This window comes from Pseudophryne corroboree, chromosome 9 (genome assembly GCF_028390025.1).
Source record: "Pseudophryne corroboree isolate aPseCor3 chromosome 9, aPseCor3.hap2, whole genome shotgun sequence".
In the NCBI taxonomy this organism is placed as follows: Eukaryota; Metazoa; Chordata; class Amphibia; order Anura; family Myobatrachidae; genus Pseudophryne; species Pseudophryne corroboree.
The window spans coordinates 371,537,825-371,563,418 of NC_086452.1; the positions used below are offsets into that span (position 1 = coordinate 371,537,825).

The 25,594-nt window shown below is 43.7% G+C and overlaps 1 protein-coding gene across 1 annotated transcript in view; it reads left to right on the plus strand.

The window, feature by feature from the left end:
- Positions 1–25,594, plus strand: part of LOC134958271 (protein Wnt-7a) — a 138,338-nt gene that overhangs the window by 50,829 nt on the left and 61,915 nt on the right. The window contains exon 3 of the mRNA XM_063940751.1: positions 10,801–11,072. Coding sequence (XP_063796821.1) covers positions 10,801–11,072 — 272 coding nt within the window. The remainder of the gene's footprint in view (positions 1–10,800; positions 11,073–25,594) is intronic.

The following is a 25,594-nucleotide window of genomic DNA, read 5'->3' on the forward strand; positions in this document are numbered from 1 at the left end:
ATTGCAGTGTAAAAATAAAGCAGCCAGTATTTACCCTGCACAGAAACAATAAAACCCACCCAAATCTAACTCTCTCTGCACATGTTATATCTGCCCCACCTGCAGTGCACTTGAGGGGGTTATTCCGACCCATTGGCACGCTGCGGTTCACCGCAGCAGTGCAAATGTGTAAGAACTGCGCATGCATGGCATCCGCATTGCGCAGGCACGTCGTTGCCCGGCGAACGCCGTCGCCGGGCAGCGATGTCGCGTACGAAGAAAGTGATCGCAGCAGTGACCGCAAGAAGATTGACAGGAGGAAGACATTCCGGGGGTCAACTCACCGTTTTCCGGGCGTGGAGATCCTAACGCAGGTGTGTCCAGGCGTTTGGGGGGCGGATGTGTGACGTCAATTTCCGGGACCTTCATCGCTGGATCCATCGCACAGGGTAAGTAACTGCAGGACTAGTCTTGTTTTACACAAAACTTTTTTATTGACTAGCAGGGCTGCACAAGTGATCGCAGCCCTGCTATGCTAAAATACACTCCCCCATAGGCGGCGTCTAGTTGATCGCACGAGCAGCAAAAAGTTGCTACGTGCGATCAACTCGGAATGACCCCCCATGGTTTTGCCCATTAGCTAACAAGTTTGCTGCTGCGATCAGATCTGAATTAGGCCATTTATCTCACCACTTTTTTTTCTACACACTTTAATAAATAGCACTCTTAGTTTTCAAATGTTTATTTTCAGATGCTAACCTACAGAAATGGCGCATTTGTGCACAAGTCTTACATGTTCCTTCTTTTTCTGATTTCACGACACCCTATTTTCTGCAAATTTGTAGTTACAATTATTTGTCATTAAGTATATTTAGCATGATAATAGTTTTAACAACGTCATCTTAATCAATGTAAACAGGCAATATGACTACGGGTACTTCAGGATCTGACGAAAATCAATTATTTTTTGTTTGGAGTGGTTCATTAATTCTTTGATAAACCTGTATTCCATAATGAATATCCCCTAATCAGGCCGACACATTTCATACATTTGTTTGCACAATACATGATTTTCTTTTTGTACAATTTCTTAAGGACTAAATTAGGCCCTCCTACGGAAAACGCACCACCCACTGTTTTTAAGACCTCACAGTACTAGACTTGGAAAATTGAGATAAGACCTTCCCTAATCCATGTACAAAACATCTGGTGTTACTAGAAATGGAATTTCCATAATACACCTTATTTCAGGATTAGAAATATAGATTAAAATTCAATTCATTATAATATTTTAGAAATAAAAACATATTTTTGGTATTCTAAAAGCACAAAATGTAATTTGCCATATAGATAAGCGCAACAACCAGGCTAGTATTAGGAGAGTGGTGAAAGGGGCATCCAAGTTTTTTCGTTCTTCAGCTATCTCCTGGAACATTCGTATTCAGGGGGTCATTCCGAGTTGATCGATAGCTGCCGTTGTTTACAGCGCAGCAATCAGGCTAAAAATCGACATTTCTGCGCAGGCGCGTCGTACGGGTACAATGAGCATCGTGGGTTTGCACAGAGTGTAACGAACATTCCAGTCGCACGGCCGAACGCAGGAAGATTGACATGAAGTGGGCGTTTCTGTGTGTCAACTGACCATTTTCAGGGAGTGCTTAGAAAAACGCAGGTGTGGCAGAAAAAACGCAGGCGTGGCTGAGCGTTCGCTGGGTGGGTGTGTGACGTCAAAAGCTGTCCCTCCGTCGTTAGAATCAATGCACACGAAGAGTAACTACGAAGAGTAACTACAAGACGTGTGCTACAGTAAGCACACGTCTTGTTTTGCACAAAACGATTTTGCAGGTGCTCTGCTGCACAAGCGTTCTCACTTCTGCAAAGCGAAAATACACTCCCCCGTGGGCGGCGACAATGCGTTTGCACGGCTGCTAAAAACTGCTAGCGAGCGATCAACTTGGAATGACCCCCTCAGTCTTTGGGATGGATATAGAACTCAGTCTATAGACTATACTAGTGGCACACCGAAAATGTGGGTTGTGTTTGAGTTCTACAGTGTGAGACTAGGCAGCATGCATTCTCTTACACTGACTAGAAAAATACAAACAATGACAAAGTGAGCACATAGATACAGCTCTTAAAAGAAAATAACACAAACAGCCAATCGCATACATGGTAACATTCTCAATATGAAACTTTCAATAAATTGGGCCTTTGCTGTCCAGACCACACCCATTGTGGCGAAGGATACACAAATGTTGGATGCAGAGACTGAAGAAATCTGCATTTCACGTGTGGAGTCGGTGACCTGATTGTAGATGTGCAAAAAACGCACATCTGCGATCAAAGTCTTTGACATGGGGGGCAAGTCCGTCCGCATGCCGGGTCCTGCCCCCAGCTGCAATGTTTTTGCATGTTTCAAGTAGCCCCTGTTGAAGTCAAAATATTACATACACACCACATACAAACTCCAAACAGATGGGTCTCTGTGCGTACGCAAGCGGCTACCCGCTATGTTTTGTGTCACCCAAGCAACGGTCTGGACACTCTTCTGTTGTCCGGACCGTACCCCTTAAACAGAGCCTAGACGCACACAAAACGCGTCATTGGAGCCCCGTTCCCGCTCCCCTCCAGGTCTTAAACTGCGTTTAGAAGAGAACGCAGTTTAGGACCTTGCACATGCGCGTAATGGTGTACGCGCATGTGCAAAAATCGCTTCATAGCGATTTGCGCACATTATTATTATTATTATTATTATTATCCTTTATTTATATGGCGCCACATCAGCAACGGGTTCTAAATTAGGCTCATAGTGAGTTAATGAGCAGACATAGGGGGTCTATTCATGAGTCAGTGAAAAGTGGGCCACTGGAGAATTTGCCCATGGCAACCGATCAGCTTTTAAGTAACATTTATCAAGTGCATTCTATAAAATTATATGTAGCAGCTGTCTGATTGCCATTGGCAACCTCTTCACGGGCTCACTTGTACACTCTTTTCACTGCATCATGAATATCCCCCAAATAGATGTATACCTGGCAACATTCATGACTGGGTAATCAGGACAAATTCAGGCGAGTTCTCCTTGTATGATAACAGCAGTGACTGTATCATAAAGAAATGGACTGTAGATATGATATATGCAGCCAATAAGAAATGAACTGTTGATATGATATAAGCAGCCAATCAGAATGCACATAACATAAGCTTGGAAAAGGGTAGCTAGAAGCTAAAGTCAATTATCCAGTACCCGGGGGAAAAACAGTATTTCTTTCACCAAGAACAGGAAATTCAGAGTCATGTATCCATTCCATGAACCCTGCACTAAAATGTGATCAAAAGTGGCATCCACAACTAGCCACTCAGCGTAGCTGGTACACTAAACAAGATACCCACTAATTTAAGCATATTACTTGGGTATGCAAAATGTTTCTCTGTGGGTGCCAGACGTTCAACATTACAAGCCAAGAAAGTTTCCGGAGTGCCGCCACGATTACAGCGTATACAAACATTTACAACATTTAATATATGAGGACTAAAAATGTTAGGGGTTTCCAAGTTATTTTGCTTGGGTTAGGTTGATAATATGCACCTTGGAGATTGAGGCATGCTTCAGAACTGTGAGCAGGACTAACTGTGGTTCACGCAACAGAGGCCCCGATTGCATTATGTATGCATGCCCGGCATTTGATCTTTGGTTTGGAGATGGTATAGCGCTCCAAAGGTTATCCTCTGCAGGAGAAGGAGGTTGAAGAGGGGAGGAGCACTCTTAGTAGGTGAGCCACTGAAAACATCCTTGCATGCCACCTTGTGCCATTAATATCAAGGATTGACTACCATTGACCAATATTACAGTATGAAGATCCTGTTCTGACACTTGGAATAAAGCACAGATTTCATTTAGTAAGTGCATGCGTTTTGCTGGTTCCAACAATAGTTCAAGTCCCCATTCCAGCATCCAGAACATTGTACAAAGAATTCAAAACACCTTTTATTTTACACTGCTAACATAATACACTACTCTAACCCCTAATTCAGCACCCAGATAGGGTATCCAGGGCACTCCACCCAATTGTGTCTATTATAGCACTTGGAACAGAGGTGTTCAGAAGACTGCGCAGACGCCTGAGATGTATTAACATCTCGTATGCTGAAGAAAACCCCCCTCCTGTGATCGCTGCACCACCACACAGCTCATCAGCCTAGTGATTAAGAGGGTTCTGCTTAATGGGGGTCATTCCGAGTTGTTCGCACGTTGCCGATTTTCGCAACGGAGCGATTAAGGCAAAAATGCGCATGGTACGCAACGCGCATACGGTAAGTATTTTAGCACAAAACTTCGTAGATTTACTCACGTCCGAACGAAGAATTTTCACCGTTGAAGTGATCGGAGTGTGAATGACAGGAAGTGGGTGTTTCTAGGCGAAAACTGGACGTTTTCTAGGAGTGTGCGGAAAAACGCAGGTGTGTCAGGGAAAAACGCGGGAGTGTCTGGAGAAACGGGGGAGTGGCTGGCCGAACGCAGGGCGTGTTTGTGACGTCAAACCAGGAACGAAACAGACTGAGCTGATCGCAGTCTGTGAGTAGGTCTGGAGCTACTCAGAAACTGCTAAGAATTTTCTATTCGCAATTCTGCTAGTCTTTCGTTCGCTATTCTGCTAAGCTAAGATACACTTCCAGAGGGCGGCGGCCTAGCGTGTGCAATTCTGCTAAAATCTGCTAGCGAGCGAACAACTCGGAATCACCCCCAATGTCTGTAGGCAAAGGGATGGGGGAAGGGGGGTGCTGTATGATGTGTTAAAATGCCCCTGATACTTGGACCAGTTCTACTCAATATTATTACTGGTGACTTTACTAATACAGGTTGAGTATCCCATAGCCAAATATTCAGAAATACGAAATATTCCGAAATACGGAATTTTTCGAGTGAGATAGTGAAACCTTTGTTTTCTGATGACTCAATGTACACAAACTTTGTTTAATGCACAAACTTATTCAAAATATTGTATTAAATGACCTTCAGGCTGTGTGTATTAGGTGTATATGAAACATAAATGAATTTGAATTGTGTGTATGTACACAAACAAACCTTGTTTAATGCACAAAGTTATTAAAAATATTGGCTAAAATTACCATCTGACAGTGTGTATAAGGTGTATATAAAACATAAATGCATTCTGTGCTTAGACTTGGGTCCCATCGCGATGATATCTCATTATGGTATGCATTTATTCCAAAATACAGAAAAATCTGATATCCAAAATACTTCTGGTCCCAAGCATTTTGGATATGGGATACTCAACCTGTAGTATTAAAGATGAAATCTGCCTTTTTTTTACAGATGACACAGATATATGCAGCAGTGTAGATACATTACACTAATGACAGATGAATAAGGTCGGCAGGCAGGAAGTGAAATAAAAATGCAAAATCGTGATCTTAGGTTTCAAAAATCACAAAAGCAGAATATAGCATTAATAACCCTATAATAAACTTCAGAGGAGGAGTAGGATGTGGATGATATTTCAGGAGATTTAAAAGTAGGAAAACAATGTGACAAATGAGTAAAGGGGCCCATATATCAGGCAACTATTGGGGCAACTCTCCATTTGGCGATGACTGGGTCAAGTCATCTGCAAAATCCAACATGTTGGAAATCCTCGACTCGCCAAAATGATTGAAATCAGCACGTCTGGGAATGTTCAGTTGTTGGATTTTGCTGATCCCCCCACAAATTGGCAGATCAGCAGAATGGGGAATCGGCCCAAAGATGTACAGTATTGGTCCACATTAGTCAAGCTCAAATGCTACAGTATCTGTAGCTACATCTAGCCTCAATATGCCACGCAGTGTGAAATGCCTGAGGCGAGCAAGCCGCCAGGCCCCATCAGGGGCGGATCCAGAAAAAAATTACAGGGGGGGCACCATAAGGGGCGTGGCTTCATTGGAATGGGCGTGGCTTCGTTTGAATGGGCGTGGTATTGCAGGAAAAGACTACCTTATACCCCAGTTTTGCAACCTGCACGCCCAGACGTTGGCCACCACAGGAAAGAAAAATAATCCTGATTCATGCCCCTTACATTATTTGTCATTTTTCCTCCTTATAGTAATGCCCAGTATACATTATTCCACATACTGCAATGGCCCTTAGACATTATTCCACACACAATAATGCACATGACACAATATGCACACACTGTAATGCCCCAGACACATTATGCCACACACCGTAATGCCTGTGACACATTATGACAGTAATCGCAATGCCCGTTATACATTATGCTACACACTGCACTGCCCCTGATACATTATAGCACATACAATGTCTGTGACACATTATGCCACACACTGCAATGACCTTGAGACATTATACCACAATGCCCGTGATATAGTATACCATACACCGTAATGCCTGTGACACATACCGCAATGCCCGTTATACCCTATGCCACACACCGCAATGCCCGTTATATATTATGCCACACTGCAATGACCCTGAGACATTATACCACATACCACAATGCCCGTGATATAGTATACCACACACCGTAATGCCTGACACATTATGACACACACCGCAATGTCCGTGATACATTATGCCACACACTGCAATGACCCTGAGACATTATACCACATATCACAATGCCAGCGATATAGTATACCATACACCGTAATGCTTGTGACACATTATGACACACACCGCAATGTCCGTGATACATTATGCCACACACCATAATGCCCATTACACATTAAGTCCTACAGTAAGGCTTCTAATTACTTTTCAAATACCTGCTCGTTGTCAGGGGTTTCATGCACTGGGTGTCATGCTCGTTGCCAGGGGTTTCATGCTCTTGGTTCCATGCACGGTGCCAGGGGTTTTCATGCTCAGGGTGTCATGCTCGTTACCAGGGGTTTCATGCACTGGGTGTCATGCTCGTTGCCAGGGGTTTCATGCACTGGGTGTCATGCTCGTTGCCAGGGGTTTCATGCACTGGGTGTCATGCTCGTTGCTAGGAGGTAGTCCTTGTTGCTAGGGCTGTGCTCCCAGTGCCACATATGTCCCCAGTGCCAGATATTCCCCCACCGTGCCAGGTACTCACATGCCCCCAGTGCCAAATATAGCCCCCCCCCATGTGCCAGGTACACATATACCCCCAGTGCCAGATATTCCCCGACAGTGCCACATATGCCCCCAGTGCCAGATATCGCCCCCCCCCAGTGCTATATATGCCCCCAGTGCCACATATGCCCCAGTGCCAGATATTCCCCCCCCAGTGCCACATATGCCCCCAGTGCCAGATATCCCCCCCCCCAGTGCCACATATGCCCCCAGTGCCAGATATTCTCCCCCCCAGTGCCATATATGCCCCCAGTGCCAGATATTCCCCCCAGTGCCATATATGTCCCCAGTGCCAGATATTCTCCCCCCCCCCTCCCTGCCAAATATGCCCCCAGTGCCAGATATTCCCTCCCCAGTGCCATATATGCCCCCAGTGCCAGATATTCCCCCCAGTGCCATATATGTCCCCAGTGCCAGATATTCTCCCCCCCCCCTGCCAAATATGCCCCCAGTGCCAGATATTCCCCCCCAGTGCGTCCCCCCCCCCTTCCTCCGCCGCCGCCGCCGCTGCTCCCCCCGCTCCCCTGCTGTTAGGAGGGACACGGAGGGCACAGCACAGTGCACGCCTCCCTGTGTCCCTCCTGTGTCTCCGGCGGCCGCGGGTCACTGTAATAAAGAAAGTGCTCACGAACGGCACTTCCTTTATGAGACCAGCGGCCGCCGGAGACCCAGGAGGGACACAGGAGAGGCGCGCACTGTGCCCTCCGTGTCCCTCCTAACAGCAGGGGAGGAAACGAGACCGCAGACTGACATGCGGACGCTCGTCCGCATGTCAGTCTGCACTAAAAATGACAGGGGGGGCACGTGCCTTGGTGCCCCCCCCCTAAATCCGCCACTGGGCCCCATGCAACTCTGCTAGTATCAGGTGTCTTTTTTTTGCAGAAAATGCGCCTTAGATGCAACACTATGTGACTAGGACGCACCAGGAGACTGTGCTGATTAATTTGATATGCAACACTTGTATATTGTTTGTGACTGAGTCTGTATATATGGAGCACAACATAACTTGTATTTAAAAAAGCTGTAGCTGCTACATTGTAGCATTTTGTATACAGATGCAGAGACTCAGTCACACACAGATATACAATGTCGCATATCAAATTAATCAGCACAGTCTCCCGGTACGTCCTAGCCACTCCACGTTGTTTCTAAAACTAATTTTTGTCTAAAAAGACGTCCAGTGCTAGCGAAGTCCTAAGGGACATGACGTGCCACGAGCAGCTGTTTAACGTGACTGCAGCAATGGTGCATGAGGACACATCTGTACGTGGAACAAGACATCGCCTACTGTACCAACAGTTATGATAAAGGCTGATTCTGTCAGCAAATTTAAACATGCTTGGAACAAAAGGCTATATTGTTATATATATCTGAAAAAAGCTATTGATCCAATGGGGTCAGGTAATCAGCGATAGAAAGGGCTCAGTAGATGGGCAACTTGTTCTTTAGTTGCTGTCAAAAGCTGTGTTTCTATCATTCAGCTGGGCCATTAGACTGATAGAGTGTATCAGACTCTCTAGTAGCTAGAAAAGTGTGAGCTGGCTCCTATAGGTCCAGTCTGGTCATAGAAACATGAAAACAGCTGCAAGCAGATTAGTACTTACAGGTGCTGGAAAAGTTACTTATGACTGGGTGACCTATACTGAATGCCAAGATTTGTATTTGTGTATATAATGTGATCTGTCCGATAAATGAACTTAGCTTTGTCCTGTCTCAGCTGGCAGAACAGACAGAAGTAGTGGGCAGTGCCCTACAAAGCTTAGTTTAGGTGCCTAGACAGGAACTCCATACTCTTAGTGACCTTTTGGTTGATGGCACTTAGGATAGTGTATTCCAGTTGCCGTAACAGGGTGCAGAATGTGCACTTTAGTGAGGTAGAAGAAAGAGCTGCATGATGTGTTCTGTGGCAGATAACTAGAACCAGTAACTGGCACTCTAGATGCCCTCCCCAGGCCTCTTGGACATAAGCAGTGCTCTGAATGATTAAGGAATGGTTTCTAATGGTCTCAGAACCCTGTTCCAGGTCCAGGATCTTAGCTCAGTGATACCCCTTTTACACTCGCATGAAAATCCCAGGATATTGCACGTGAACGCGCATCATTCCGGGTTTTTTGTCAGTGTGAAAGGGTACAGGGACAAATTCCTGGGTCGAGCATCCCGGGATTTCATCCCAGGTCTCGACCAGGGTTGGATCCGGGACCGTCCCGGGAAGCTGGGTAGTGTGAAAGGGCCCGTCCCGGGATTCACTACCCGGGACTGTTAAAAGGCCTCCAATTGGAGCTTTCATGGGCTCAGAAAAGATGATGTCATCTTCCAGAGCCCTGGGGAGCGTCCTGGATGCGTGTGAGGAAGGCAGCATGGCGACCTGGACAGACCAGGAGGTTAGATAGTTGCTGAGCATTAGGGGAGAGGAGGAAATAATGAGGCAGATCACAGGCACAGTTAAAGATGCAGTGATTTATAAAAACATCTCCAAGATGCTGGAAGCCAGAGGAATCATCCGCACACATGACTGCAGCAATGGTGTGAGCAGGCACCACCCTTCCCTTTGTTGACTACTGTGACCTCATCTATGTGAGCCAGAAAAAGGCCATATACATATGCATTTGCAGGGATATCCCAGGATCAGTGTAAATGGGGCTGTCCCGGGTCGATCCCAGGTCTTAGTGCAGTGTGAAAGGGGTCAGTCCCGGGAATGCATCCTGGGACGCATCCCGGGAGTGACCCGGGTGTGCGAGTGTAAAAGGGGTATGAGGGATCTGTCCAGCTGCTGAAACAGACAGATATAGTAGCCTGTTCTGAGTGCCAGAAAAGGTACCATAAGTTTTCCATGCCCTCATTCAGGTAATGAAGTGCATAATACACAGCACCTCTGCTCTCTGTTCCTATCTGTTGTAATCTGTTTCGGGTACTAGAAGGCACTTAACACCATGATTGCCCTGTTTCTAGCGCTGAATTGTGTACTTGGTGCCCTTAAAGTCCAGCAAGTAATACTGTCATTTTGTTCAGGTATTTTTCGTTGTTTAAATTGCATTATTTTGTGTTCTGACTTCATTAGGTTAAGTAAAATCAAAATGTAATGTGTCAATTTTATTGCAAAATGAGGTTATCAAACCTAGTATCAACCACTTTGAAAGATTTTATGGTAAAGTTATTCTAACTTCAACAACTATCTTACAAGATAGCCATGGTTCCAATAAACCAGACTGTGGGGTCTATTTACTAAGCCGTGGACGGAGATAAAGTACCAGCCAATCAGCTCCTAACTGCCATGTCACAGGCTTTGTTTGAAAAATGACAGTTAGGAGCAGGTTGGTTGGGACTTCAACTCCATCCACTTTATCTCCGTCCAATGCTTAGTAAATAGACCCCTATATTACGGATAGCTAACATGAACTGAATTTTTGTTCCGTAAGTAATTACTGTATTTTATTTTGTATCATCAACCTCGCAGTGCCAATTTCTTGTAGTCTCTATGATGGATATACAGTAAATATTGGTCTCTGCTTCTATTTATTCTTCATGAGCGGTTGCACAGTGTCACACTTCTTGCTATTGATGATGAAACTAGAACATTAAATATATATCTGTCTAGAGCTGTAAATACAAAACTTGATAGTTAGAGTAACCATGTGAACAATGTGATAACTTGTAGGGTTTGACATACTATAGATGTATTTGACATATCCTATTTTGCCCAACAGGCAGCAGGGAAGCAGCATTCACGTACGCCATCATAGCGGCCGGAGTGGCCCACGCCATCACGTCTGCTTGTACTCAAGGAAACATGAGTGACTGTGGGTGTGATAAGGAAAAACAAGGACAGTTTCATAGGGAAGAAGGCTGGAAATGGGGAGGCTGTTCTGCTGACATCCGTTATGGACTAGTCTTTTCCAAGGACTTTGTGGACTCTAGGGAGATCAAACAGAATGCAAGGACCCTCATGAACTTGCACAACAACGAAGCTGGACGCAAGGTATGGCTCTTATTCCAGGCTCCCATTATCACTCATACATTGGAGTTGCTTAGTACATAACTATAATTATTGTTATTATTTTTATTTTTTTATTGATGAAGTGCTAACATATTCTGCAAGGCTGTGCAATCATTGAGAAAAACAAATTGAACATGATGATGATAAAATACTGCAACACAGCGTGAAAAGGTCCATATAAAGGCGGGTACACACTAGGCGATTTTAGCCTAAAAAATAAACGATAACGTCATAAATGTCGTTATCGTTTATTTCTAGGCTTACATCGTCTAGTGTGTTGCACGTCGTTCAGCAATCACCGATATTGAGCTAACATGCAGCTCAACCCGTCAATGTTGGGCTGAGCTGCATGTCCGGGAATGCCGGCGATGATGTCACTGCTCATTATCGCTGAACGATAACGTTCAATGTGTACGCGCTATATAATTTTTGTCGCTCAACGATATAGTCGTTCGGCATTTAAGTATCGCCTAGTGTGTACCCGCCTTTACTCTCGTTGGGGCAGATATATTAAGCCTGGAGTAGTGATAAAGCAGTAATAAGTGCAAGGTGATAACGCACCAGCCAATCAGCTCCAATATGTAAATTGGCAGTTAGGAACAGACTGGCTTATCACTGCTTTATCACTTCTCCAGGCTTAATACATCTGCCCCATTGTATATTTCTCTGCTGTGTATGTGACTAATGTGTCACCAAGTTGCAGGGCTGCTGATGGAGCAGCCCAGTAATTATTTTTTGAAGAAAATAGGTTCAGAAACTACGGGTCTGGGGGTGGAGTTATTAAAAAAAGTTATAGATACCTAGATTCTTTTTTTAAAAGAAGGCATTCAATATGGACTTTAAAATAAAACCGTAAAACTTATCTTATGGAAAATACATTTTGGCCAAGGAAAGGTGCAGGAACACAGTTCCTGATTATGTCATATTTAATGAGAGGTTCAGGAACTAAGGGGCAGATTTATTAAGCTCGTGAAGTGATAAAGTGGAAGGTGATAAAGGACCAGCCAATCAGATTTTAACTTTCATGTCACAGTCTGGGTTTGAAAAATTACAGCTAGGAGCTGATTGGCTGGTACTTTATCACCTTACACTTTATCACTTCACTGAGCTTAATAAATCTGCCCCTCAGTTCCTGCTGAAAAATAGCACTGGAACAGCCGATATGGCTGCTATGAAGCACTCATTGAGGCGTTCCTGTCAAACATGAAATAAATATCTCTTTTGAGATTATTGTGCATTTATGGGATAAAATGAGAGTACTACATAGAGGGGGGTATTCAGTTGTTTGAAAAGTCAGTTGGGTGTCTGTTTTTCCTGTCTATTAGATAGGAAAAAAATAGACCCCCAACTGACTTTTCAAACATTTGAATTCCCCCCAGAATATTATATTCCCAGCTGTAATTTGTAACTGATTCCATGACTAGCTGAATCTGATGCTGCAGAAGCCATTGGATCTATGGAGCAGGTTGTGGAACTAATCATAGCTATCCCTGCAATAATAACATAGGGTTCACAAATGCCTAATTATGCCCCAAGGTACAGCTATGATTTTATAAATCCGGAAGGTGCTGTACTACCATTAGTTACTCTGTTCACGGCAGGGGCAGTTTTAAGACAAATTTACTCCCATGTCCCGAATATAATATAGAACTTATGATCAGAAAATAATGCACTTGTCAAGTCATATATATGGTCAAAAAAATCAAACCCTCGTGATAGAAAAAGTGGAGAAGTTGCCCATAGCATCCAATCAGATTCTAGTTATCATTTATCTAGCACAGTCTATAAAATGACAGCTGATTGGTTGCTATGGGCAACTTATCTACTTTTTCTATATCGAGGGTTTCATTTATTTGCCCTTGTATATAGGTTTGATACATCTCCCCCAGATTGTGATATTCTTTTTTTTTCTAACAGTCTGGTAAATATACATCATATGGGGGGACATGTACTAAGCAGTGATAAAATTGGAGAAGTAAGCCAGTGGAAGTTGCCCATGGCAACCAATCAGCTTCTCTGTATACTTTTATAGTATGCAAATTATAAATGTTACATCAATGCTGATTGGTTGCCATGGGCAACTTCTCCACTGGCTCACATCTCCACTTTTATCACTGCTTAGTACAGCTCCACCTTGATGCCTTGACCCAAATGGCAGAGCTACCGCCATGTCAATTGGTGCAGTAGCTATTGGATCAGTAGGTGTGGGGAATCCCTTAGCCAGTGGAAACCCTGCAATGACATTCATTTTTTCACTGTCTGCGTCTTATTGGATAAAGTGCAGTGAATCTGTATCGAACACACACGCACATTTTCAGAGAAGAGGCCACACCAAAGCAGTCTGCATCACTGGTCCACCAGGCATTTTGCAATGAGACCTGGCAATTAGGATTCTCCTCTGCCTTTACTTTGTTATACTGCACAAAAAGTCTTACACTCACATCTTTATGCACAGTTAGGTCACATCTTGTTCTCATTCCTTACGCTTAGAATTTGGAGAAGAGGGCATGCAAGGTGTGTTATGAAAAAAGAGAGTTAGCGAGACCAGAACAAGGACACATATGCACTTGTTTGCCCCAAATACATTTACATTTGTTTATAATGTTGTGAATAGGGATTATCACAGGCTCTAGTTTTACATTTACTGTTGCTGCATCTTTAAAGAGTGGCTCTTGTCCTAATTCTTCTCACCATAGTAGAGAGGCAAGGATTTCTGCCCCAGAGACAAACCGACCCAAAGTTGCACCAAAGCAAAGTAGTATTCATATTAAGAAAGCCACCAATAAAGCTAAGGTGGGGCAAGTAACTTGCAAGGTTTCTTGGGGCAAGGTAAAGTGAGTTAACATAAAATGCAAACACCGTATTGTCTTGTTCACAGAAATTGCATTTACTACTACATAACACAACTTCTAAACAATTATTTTACTGTACTCTGGCTTAACTCACTGATTTGGCTCTATATATTACTGGTAATACTGTACAATGGGCCTAATTCAGACCTGATCGCTGTTATGCCAATTCACAAGGTGGCCGATTATCGATAGGCGCGAGGCCAAACTGCGAAAGAAATCAGCGTCATTTTTGATCGCTAGGAGTACGCAGGTTGATTGACAGGAAGCGGACATTTGAGAGTGGTAACTGGTCATTTTCTGGGAGTGTCAGGAAAAACGCAGGCATTCTCAAGCGTTTATAGGGAGGGTGTGTGACGTCAGCTTCGGCCCCGAACAGCCTGTTGTTTTCGCACTGTAGGAGTAGGTCCTGGGCTACGCACAGACTGGAAAAAACATTAAATGGTGAGTGAGTTTTGCGAACGGATTTGTAGGTGACCGGCGTACGCAGAGCTTTTCGCACTGCGTATGCAGACTTGCACGGGGCGGATATTCACTCTGTCTGGGCGGCGACTATCTGATCGCAAACCTCTGCAAATTTGCAGAGGGGTGATCTGGTCTGAATTAGGCCCAATAACTCTTATCACATCTAACTACAGCCTACACAGTATAGCAAAAACTATTATGAACTCTTATTTATCCAAATATCAATTGCAATCCTATTATCACATCAGATATGTTTTGACAATTTGCTTCAGCTTTGTCTTGCTATGCAATCAACACTGTTTATGCAACTCATTTAACTAACTACAATCATTACAGTATAACTAGCTATGTAAAATATCCAGTATGCTATTTACAAGATAATTCTTACTAAAGAACTTGAATGTTGGCATAGCCGGTTTGCATGTGGGTCCTTGTGCGTAAGTTGGGGTCCTCATTCTGTGTTGCAGTGCTGTTAATGTAATCTTTAAAACTAATGGTGCCCATACACTTGTGCGATGCCCCGTGTCACAACATCGCGGGGCATCGCAGCGGCAGTCCAGGTGCGATGAAATTTAAACGCTTCCCGCTGTTGTGTCCAACTCACAATCAGGCCCACAGTTTCTAACATCACTAGCTGTGCATCAGCCGTTAAAGGAGTGCTGTAATGTGTGTGTATAAAGCTTAAACTGGACTTTTTTTTAGAAGGAAATAGAAGCACTTACCGTACTTTTCGGTGTAAGGTTTGCCTTAAGGACACTTTATTAAATAAATATGTTCATCTCTACTCAATTATGTCTTTTAATGATAGAGTATTTTTTCCTGCTGGATTTGTAACATGTAATGATTTAGAATTTGGGAGTTGCCTTTATCTGTAGGTCAGACACAGCATTTCCTGAAGAATGAAGTCAAGGTTTCAACAATGGCAGCTGAGAGAGGCTAATTTTTCATTTTCTGTGGCAGAGACATTTGGCCAAGAAAAGGCTGCCTTCTCTAGCGGAGCAGGAAGAGAATCCCAGCCCTTATTGTGCTTCATTATAATGTGCACTTATCAGCCTGCCTGTAGGAACTCTTCTGCAGTGACAAGTCATAATACAGCCAGCACTTGTGTGCCAAGGGGGAACACTTTCAGAAAAGTATACACCGGCCTGTATGAAATAGCACTTTATTTAGGTCTTACAGAATATGCATTGGATCACATTTGCATTTTAAATAATGTGTTCTGACTGAGCAAATATCAGAATGTGAATGAATAATAGGCTTGTATTGTTAGTATAAAACAGCGATTATGCAAACTACTTATGTGGTACGGTATATGATGTTTTTTTCTAACCTGCATACATAAATATGTACATATTTTATGGTTCCGGTATGAATGGTCGACCATGTTATGGTCGACAGTCATTAGGTCGACCACTATTGGTCGGCATTGACATGGTCGACATGGACACATGGTCGACACATGAAAATGGTCGACACATGAAAGGTCGACGTGAGTTTTTTAACTTTTTTGTGTTGTTTTTTGCGTAAAGTGACTGGGAACCCCAATTAGTGCACCGCGTCCCCTCGCATGGCTCGCTTCGCTCGCCATGCTTCGGGCATGGTGCCTTCGCTCCGCTACCACTTCGCTCGGCACACTTTACCGTTCCAATCGTAGTCCATGTGGATCGTAAAGTATGGAAAAGTTCCCCAAAAGAAAAAAAAGTTAAAAAACTCATGTCGACCTTTTCATGTGTCGACCTTTCACGTGTCGACCATTTTCATGTGTCGACCATGTGTACATGTCGACCATGTCAATGTCGACCAATAGTGGTCGACCTAATGACTGTCGACCATAACATGGTCGACCATGTGAACGGATACCCATATTTTACACCTTGACAGGACTGTAATGGATACCAAGTAAATGCAGAACTAGGAATATTAAAGTCCTATATTAAAGGACAAATCCTCCTAAAAAATATTATGTTTCCTCTTTCCTTTAGAGAGAGATATATTATTAGCATTAGTCCCCCCCCCCCCACCTTTTCCCACTATCTAGCGTTGACAACATCTATATAATAAAAATTGACTGCTGAAAAAAATGATGTCATCATGTTAGCATTTAATGACAGCTGTCAGTGAGTTTCAGAATATTATGCATCTGCTGTCTCTAACACTTCTGTTATTTCTTATACTTACTAATCACATACACTCCTGAAAACCAACCAACAATAACATCACATTTTCCACAACCAAAAATGAATAACAAATAGTAGAAAGGAAAAAGCCATACAGGCCACATACAGAGTAGAAAAGTGAGGACTAATCAAAAAATAAACTACTAAAGATCAAAAGAAAAATGGTCATGCTAAGAATAATCTATATAATAAAATCAAGTAATGATGTCACCATCATGCACATTGGGCCTAGCGTGCACCTCGCATTCCTAGCACTAAGGCTTATTCACCACTTAACTGACTTAAAAAAATTACCAAATGTCACACCAGTAAATTTGTAAAAAGAAAGAAAAATGCACACACTCTGAGCACCCCACAATCCTACCCCCTGTTCCTCTCTAACCATATAAAAAGTAATTACACTAGCCCTTCCGTAATGTATGATAACAGAATCCAGGCACGTATGTGAGTTAGGTCTGCTGTGCACACATGTGTAAGCCAATGCAGTGACATGCATGACACAGCCAGTGTCTGTATGGGGCATTAACAACTGTAAGGGCCCGTGGAGGTGCCACAAACTGCCAGAGTTCTGTCTTCATTTATTGGCTCGGACAGTGCCAGACTCCATGGTTTTCTCTCCAGTCGGCAACCCTCTCTAAACTGAGCAAGTGCTCGGTAGGCAGCGTCTCGTTCATTCCTATTTCTATCATTACAGTCAGCTGACTGCTGACATGGCACTTGGTGCCAAATTCAAATCACTTCCCCTATCTAAATCTTCTTCTGCCACTGGACCAGTGCCGGAGTATCATGCTCACCTACCTGTGCCCCAGTGTTACTGTTCCAGACTTCTGATTGTAAGTGCATGCTCTGATCTGGCTTGCTTCTTGACTTTGTTTCCTGCTTGCTTCTTGAGTACTTCTGTGGATTCTGGTATTTGACATCTGGCTTGTTTGATAACACCTTTCTTGTACTTCCTCCAACATATGTGGTTCTGACTCTCCACTAGTCTAGCTACTCCTACTTTTATCACAGTCTGTCTGTCACACTAGTTACACTCTACACAGCAAAGCCCAAATCCCTTTATGGGGGACCCTGGTGAAGCTCACCAGTATTTTAGACTCTACTACTCTGTTCTTTATAGCCAATAACCTAGTTGGCAGTAATAATCTATTTAATCCCTGAGTTCTTGATAGGAAAATGTATTGAAGTCTAAAAGAAGATGGAGAGGGGGAGAGAAGAGCACAAAACAGAGGGGCAGGAAAGAGACAGAGGTGCAGGCACAGAAGTGTAGGAAAGCTATAGGGGGAATAAAGAGCAAGACAGAGGAGGAGAGAAGAGAGAAAGGAGGCAAGGAAGAGACAGAGTAGTGAAATAGACAGATGAGGGGGAAGATAGATGGAGTAAAAGTGGGATAGAGAGGAGAAAAAGAGAGATGGGGCATTTAAGAGAGATAGGAGGAAAGAGAGAGTGAGACAAAAAAAACCTCCCCAAGGCCAGGGACAAAACCGAATATAACATAAGCAGTGTAGAGTGTAGCAGTTACTCCACTGCATCCAGAAACACCTCCCACTTTCAGTAGAACAGCAGGGTTTTAATATCTTGGATCGTTGCCTTCATCATATACTCGAGTCACCATCATCCCTGTAGTGATCAGTTTTACTGTAGATTCCAATACCCATACACATCTTGTAAAATGTGTGCTGATTGGACAGCTGCTGTGGTTCTGGTATTTGGGATGTGGCACATAGGAGTCAGCTCTGTGGGTGCTATGAGTGCTTGAGCATGATGGACCTGAGTCACAGGTAATGCAGATGCAATCATACATCCTATACTACTACCTGCCTGTATTTTGAGTTGCATGCATCTATGTGAGTTAACTTCCCCTGCTCTTCAGCCACAAGAGCCGACTCCATCACTAATAACTTACACCTACCCCATGCTTGATGTTGAAGATGCAACTAAATATGGCGTGCACACTCCATACGTACAGCTCTGAATAAATCTGGCTACATGCCCGTGACATGCCCACGGGATGCTTCTCTAAAGTGCAAACCTCCCTTTGTTACCCAGTTGCCACCCAGTAAAGCCCATTCATCTGTCCATGAGAAGTGACTGAGATGCACGAGACTCATCAGTCGTAGCTGCTCTAAGTTGCGTATGTCGACTGCGGTGCATGTGCAGTTTGCTAAGAATCAAAAGGTGTGGCGCATTCAGACTTACTCAGAATCAGGACCCACGTTTGTTTGAGGGAGATTATATTTTATGGGGCATCTTTTCATATCTTGGTTTTTATGATAATGTTACTTTTGCCTCTTTGGACCTCAGCAGAGTGTGGACTCATTCCTTTTTACTTGGGATAACTATAGATCCACTATGTGTTTAGTTGCTGGCAGCCACGGAAGCCTAATTTACTACTACGTACTATCTGGGTTATTCAGTACAGATTGTAGATTATGCAAAAAGCTGAATCTGCAATCCTATTGCATGCTGGGGGCCGCCCAGCATGCAGAATGACCTGCCCAGTAGCTGTGACCCCAACTGTGGACGACCCACTGCAGCCGTAGCTATGCTACGTATGCAGGTGGTCCGCCACTGTTTTTTAGATTGGAGCGGCTGCTTATGATGTCACGCAGCTGCCCCGAAAACGCAGCTGAAACACTCAGCTGACCCGCCCCTGTTTTTGATGTTCTGCTCCCGCAATGAACCGTTGACGCACACCTGCCCCCCGGCGAATGCCTTTGCCTGTCAATCATGCAGAGGTGTTCGTATCCACTGCGAGATGAACGCATTTGGCACCTATGCAACCTAGTGCCCCCAGCTTGAGATACACCAGTACATTTCCCCCCTTGCAGACCTGCACTAAGGGTTACACACTCATGCCCATAAGTTTAATGCCATCTATACATGGATTTTTGCCTGTATTAATGCCCATTAATTATACTTCCATTTACACTGGGGTGGACAAATTTATGTGCTCAGTAGTACACCCACTATTCATTTGCCTACCTTACATACACCTGTGCACACCCTACTGAGTACTAATCCTACATTTTAGTCAACTGCATGAACGGTCAACTGTTTATAGTCAAGCAGTCAATTTTTAATCCAGTTAACGCCTGGAATAATATTTCATCCATAGTCTGGCTATAAGCCAAACATTTTGTCCATGCAGTTGCCCAGGGGCTCCCCCTCCCCCCCCCCCCCGAGGGCTTAGGCCAGTGCGCATGGTGTAATCACCCCTCACTCATGGCTACACTACTTGTAGTACCAGAATCCAGCTGATCACTTTTCAGATCTTCCCACTTCTATTCTACCTTTCCGGTTGTAAGGAGACATTATGGGGAATGTGTGATACCCCATACTGTCCCAGCAACACAGCAGGGCATGCGGGGCAGAGGGTGAAGGCTGTGCATGACAGTATTCCAGCCAGTACCCACAGCAACGGTATAACAGCAGTGGGTGGTAATAGGCAGAGCAGTAGCCCATTCATATCAGAGCTCCAGAGCGGCAGCCAATTAAAGAAAATTACAGTAAAAAGGAGGCACCACTTCTCACTTCAGTGTCTCCTCCTCTTTCCTGTACACAGCTTGGCTAGATCTGTCTTTCCATGAAATAGAGTGTTTTGGGGTATGATCTGGGCAATGGCAGTGCGATCACACCTAACCACCCGGACTTGTGGGAGTGTCATAGTTGTGCATACGTGGTAGGGAAACATGTTATTGCAGAGTGCAAGGCCTATAGAAAGGGAACATGGCTTTGCGTGCATGCTGTGATCGCGAGCCACGCCTCCCATTTTAGTAACTGTGGGGGCATGGCCAGTGCTCTGTGAGCTGCTGGCATGCCTCCAAGTCCCTCTGTCTTCGTGTATAGATGTTGTGTGCTCATGCGCACAGCGTCTATTCACCCTGCTCTGCACTAATCAGAGCAGCCAGCGAGTGACAGGAGTTTCCCAACTGCCACCCCACTGCGGGACACTGCTGCCTGCGGGTGGAACAACGGGACAGTTCCAAAAAAACGGTAGGTTTGTCTTGTACCTACTTTAGCATTGGGCTTGGGTAAATGCTACTACTAATGATGGTGGTTGCAGAGGCCGGTGTAATATCAGTGGGCGGCACTGGTTTCTGCATGCAGACGCATGAGTTGATTTGAATACTTGCATTACAGTAACATAAGGCAGTAAAATCAGGCTGCCTCGGCTACTGCTGCTACAGCCACTTTGCGTGAGACTCAGATTCAGCCCTTCTGTATTATTTATGCACATAAGCAGTAGTGAAATGCATTATGTCATTACTTTTTTTATATATTTTATTAGTCTAAATGAGCTCCTGTGTTTAGTTATAAAGTAATCTCATAATGTTAATTTATTGAATATATCTTCATTTATTTTGTTTCAGCTATTGTTCAACATTACATTTTAGACAACTTTGTACTGCAACTGTCTTGTGTGCTGTTTGTGAATTGATTTACCGTACATACAGTAGGGCCTAATTCATGTTTTTACGCAGTGCCGATGTTCACGCAATTGAGCTATTGTCAGCCGGCTGCCCATGCGCCGTGAGCATACGGCGCACCCACCAAGTACCCTTGCGCTGCCAATGGCAGTGAGATTTTTAATGCAGAGTGATTGACAGGAAGGGTCAGTTTGGGGGAGGTAAGGCAAAAATGCAGGCATGTCATGGCCATTTGTGGGTCCTGTATCTGCCTCATATACATAGAGAAACATGGCGGCAGCGCCGCTATTGTCGCGGCCTGTCTGCCCATAGGCTCTCGCGGGGAGCCGATGGTCCCGCAATGATTAGCAAGTCCGTAGCCTGAAAAGTCGCAGCTACGTAGGCATGTGCGGACAAACATGAATTAGGCCCATAAACCATCAATATTAGAAAGTGTTCCAAACGTTTTTGCTTGCATCTCTACAGTACATTTTCCCAGGTTCCACTCCTTCCTCTAGGGCCCACTCCTTCCTCTAGGGATCAGGTTCCAGACTGTACCCTTTTTATTATACATGGTAGATATGTTGTATTACACTGCAAAAGACAATTGTGTATGTCAAGCCTCTGTGGGGGCTATCCACACCCCCTTTGTAGACTGGCCACTCCCATAAGTATGGCCCCCTATCACTGGATTCCCCCGGTGGGCCCTTCATGCCTTAGTCCGACACTGCATTTTCCACATTTCCTCTTGTCAGATGCTGATTGCAAAACAATCAACTTTGGGGGTAATTCCAAGTTGATTGCAGCAGGATTTTTTTAAGCATTTGGGCAAAACCATGTGCACTGCAGGGGAGGCAGATATAACATGTGCAGAAAGAGTTAGATTTTGGGTGGGTTATTTTGTTTCTGTGCAGGGTAAATACTGGCTGCTTTATTTTTACACTGCAATTTAGATTGCAGATTGAACACACCACACCCAAATCTAACTCTCTCTGCACATGTTATATCTGCCCCCCCCCTGCAGTGCACATGGTTTTGCCCAATTGCTAAAAAATTTCCTGCTGCGATCAACTTGGAATTACCCCCTTTGTTTTACTTCCACTTAATTGCCCTAATTCTTGCTGTATTTTTTTCCCATCCATACATTTACTTTTGCTCTGTTTTTACTGTTTTTACTGTTTTACTGTTTGTGTTGTTATTTGATAGAGCTGAAATAAGCTTCATCGTTTCCGAGACTTACAGAGAATATTTATTTTATCTATACAGCATTCCTACTTGGTTACACCATCAATTGTAAAGTTGCCTAGCAATGCAGTCCTAAAATGCTATCATCTTCACACTTCATCCCTAACGCCCCCTCAGATGTAATGCAGATGAATATGTACAATGCTTTACAAATTACTAACACTCTTGAGTTTACAGCGTTTCTGTGTTAAGAGATCACTAGGAGAGATTATGACAACTGTGGAACCCTTATGTTATATTATATAGGAAGGTTAGACTTGACATCCAAGTTCTGCGTCTTCTCAAATGCTACTGATAACAAGACATTAATGTCCAAAATTATGAGCGAGAATTATAGCAAACAGCAACCAGAATCCATTAGATAAATTGGTCTGCTCTATCTGTTCTAGTTTATCAAAGAAGATGTAAAAGATTGACTTTATTTTGTTTTGTTCCTCTTTTTCACTTTTTGCGATAAAAACCTGAATGTTTGCTTTGTGTAAGGATTTGATACTGTAAAGTGATCTGTAGATAACAGTAAACCTGTAATTTACAGTACTTTAATCTGTCATGTGCAATAAAAGCATATTCACCTAACATTTTCAAAACATTTATAGTAATTGTCAAACTTTTGTTATATACAGTGTGTATTATATATGTTTTTATTGAGTAAGGGCCTGATTCATTTTGTAAGTAAAGCAAAAAAGCAAGCAACTGGGCAAAACCAAGTGCAGAGAGATTTGGGTTTGGGTGGGGTGTTTTCAAACCGAAATAGAAATTGCAGATTGAAAAAAATAATGCAGCCAGTATTTACCCTGCAAAGGAAAACAATAAATAAAAATGTATATATATATATATATATATATATATGTATTTGCACCTGTTGCACTGTACCGGGCACAGTACCAAAGACTACTCGGTGACTGCACTGGTGAGAGAAGGGGGGTCCACACGGAGTCCCCTCCTCTCATAAACCGGCCTTGTCTGTGTTGGCACCATTATGTACAGTGTCATACGATATCTTATAATGGCCACAAGCTCAATGCAATGTTTCCTGTTAACCATTAGGGGCTGGTGCAGAGATGAATGCAAGTTAGTTGTAATTGCTCCTGGATGGTGTGCACAGAACTACATGTCTCTGTGGACAGACCACCCCTGTCCATATGCTTGGTTTCATAGCCGCCATCATTTCTGTGGGCACTTGCACCACCCAGAGGCAGAACTCTGGGAGGCAACGGAGTCATCTGCCGCCTGGCTCCTGCTCTGAAGGGGGGCACCTCTACTCCCATTCTGTGACACCATTGAATTAAGTTAATTGATAGCTTACGCTGTCTTTTCAGTGGCCGACTTCCTCACTGGTCCCTGCACCTTACAAGTCACACCCTCTTATTATACTGAATATACACATTTTACAAGTCTCATACCCAGGATTAGAAACCACAACCTGTTACACTGGAAGCAGACACCTTACTGATGAAGCTGTTTGCTCCTGTATTGGAAATATGAGAATTTTAACTTTATGAAGTTACATCTCTGACAATTACACGTAACTTCATATAGTTAGAATTATCATGCTTCCTCTACAGGAGCAAATAACTCCATCAGTAAAGTGTTTGCTGTTAGTGTAACAGGTCATGAGTTCTAATCCTGGGTATGACTGCTAAGAAATGTGTAATTCAAAATAGAAGACAATTAAATGTATAAATACAGTATATACATTTTTTTCAGAACACTCCATACACACACACACACACACACACACACACACACACACACACACACACACACTCACACACACACACACACACACACACACACACACACACACACACACACACACAGACACACACACACACACACACACACACACACACACACATATATTTATCTTAATATAGGAAATAGGGGGGCACCAATATTTATCTTGCCTCCGGGCGTCTCGGACGAACTTACGCCACTGGCACCACCCCTGTCCTTGGTGCAAAAGATCCATCTGAAAACAGGCGTAATTACCTATATGTACAACTCTGCTTAGCCTGCAATTCAGCCAACATGTCATCAACATGCACTCACTATATTTACCTCACATGTTTGCACCCAGTTACGCCCCTTAAGCACAAGTAGAGATGCAACTGACTCTGAATCGCCTATAGTTGAGTAAGTTTAACTCTGGAGCATACATGATGCGCAAACCAGAGTCACAGATGGGAGGACTAATCTCCCGGGACCAGCTTGTTGGAGGGGCCCGGGTCAGCTGCTAAATGGGACATTGTGCTCCTTTGTAGTGCTGCTGAGAGGGACAAATGTTCACATGTGCAGCTGCAGGTGCCGCCCCTCCTGTGCAGCCGCCGGCATCCCATGTGCTGCTGCCGGCAACCACTGTTCAGTGCGCGTGGTACAGTACATACTATTTCTGTATTTGTTGTGGGGTGTGGTCACACCTCCCCAGATTTGGGAGCCCCCCCAGTACCCGGGCCTGTTGCACCTCTCTGTGGCACTGGCAAAAACAAGCATATATGTCCTCAAAACTGACTTGTGTTCATCTGTGTATTGGACCCTATGGGGGAAGGGCGGAACAATTGAATTGCTGCCAGTGGGCACCCGCCAGAAGTGTGAATGCAGTGGGCGCCTACTTTGCACAGCTAAACCCAGTGCTTTTGGGTGCATCACAAGTAATTGGTGCCCGATTGGAGCAACAATTGAATTACTTCAACTGCTATTGAATTGCCCCTTTATGTTTTTTACTTAAGTGGGTATTTAGTCAACCTCACACTGTTCCATTACTTTATGGGCTTATTTAATAAAAGTGGTGATAACAATGATTTTCTGTCATTGCTTATTGTAATGATGGAAAATCTGTTATTGTTGTCAGTAATTGGTAAATTATGGCCAAGGTAGCCAGACTTGGGATATATGTGCATGCATTACCGATTAAGCATGCGCCATGGAACTGAAATTCTAGAGTTTGGCAAGTTGAAGCTATTGCTAAGGAAACTAGCAGCATCTTATTGATATCACCAGTGTTCACCCCTTGATAAGGTACAGTGAACCTGTCATAAACACCATTCTCACTGGAGAATGGGCTTTTCTCCCTTTAATAATTAAACCCTAAAGTCAGATTGCCATATTAAAACTAGCACTTACTGTATACACTCTATAAAAGTTGTCCTGCCAGCTAATAATGCATGCATCCATTTGTCCTATATAATATATTTAAGTGCTTTGCAAACCAGAATGCTTATTTTGTGCAAAAGTGGCATGTATCACATGTCTGCAGAGCACATTTTAAGGTGCACAACCATGAAGAACGAATTTAGGGCCTGATTTAGACCTGATTGCAGCAGCAAAATTGTTCTCTAATGGGAAAAACCATGTGCACC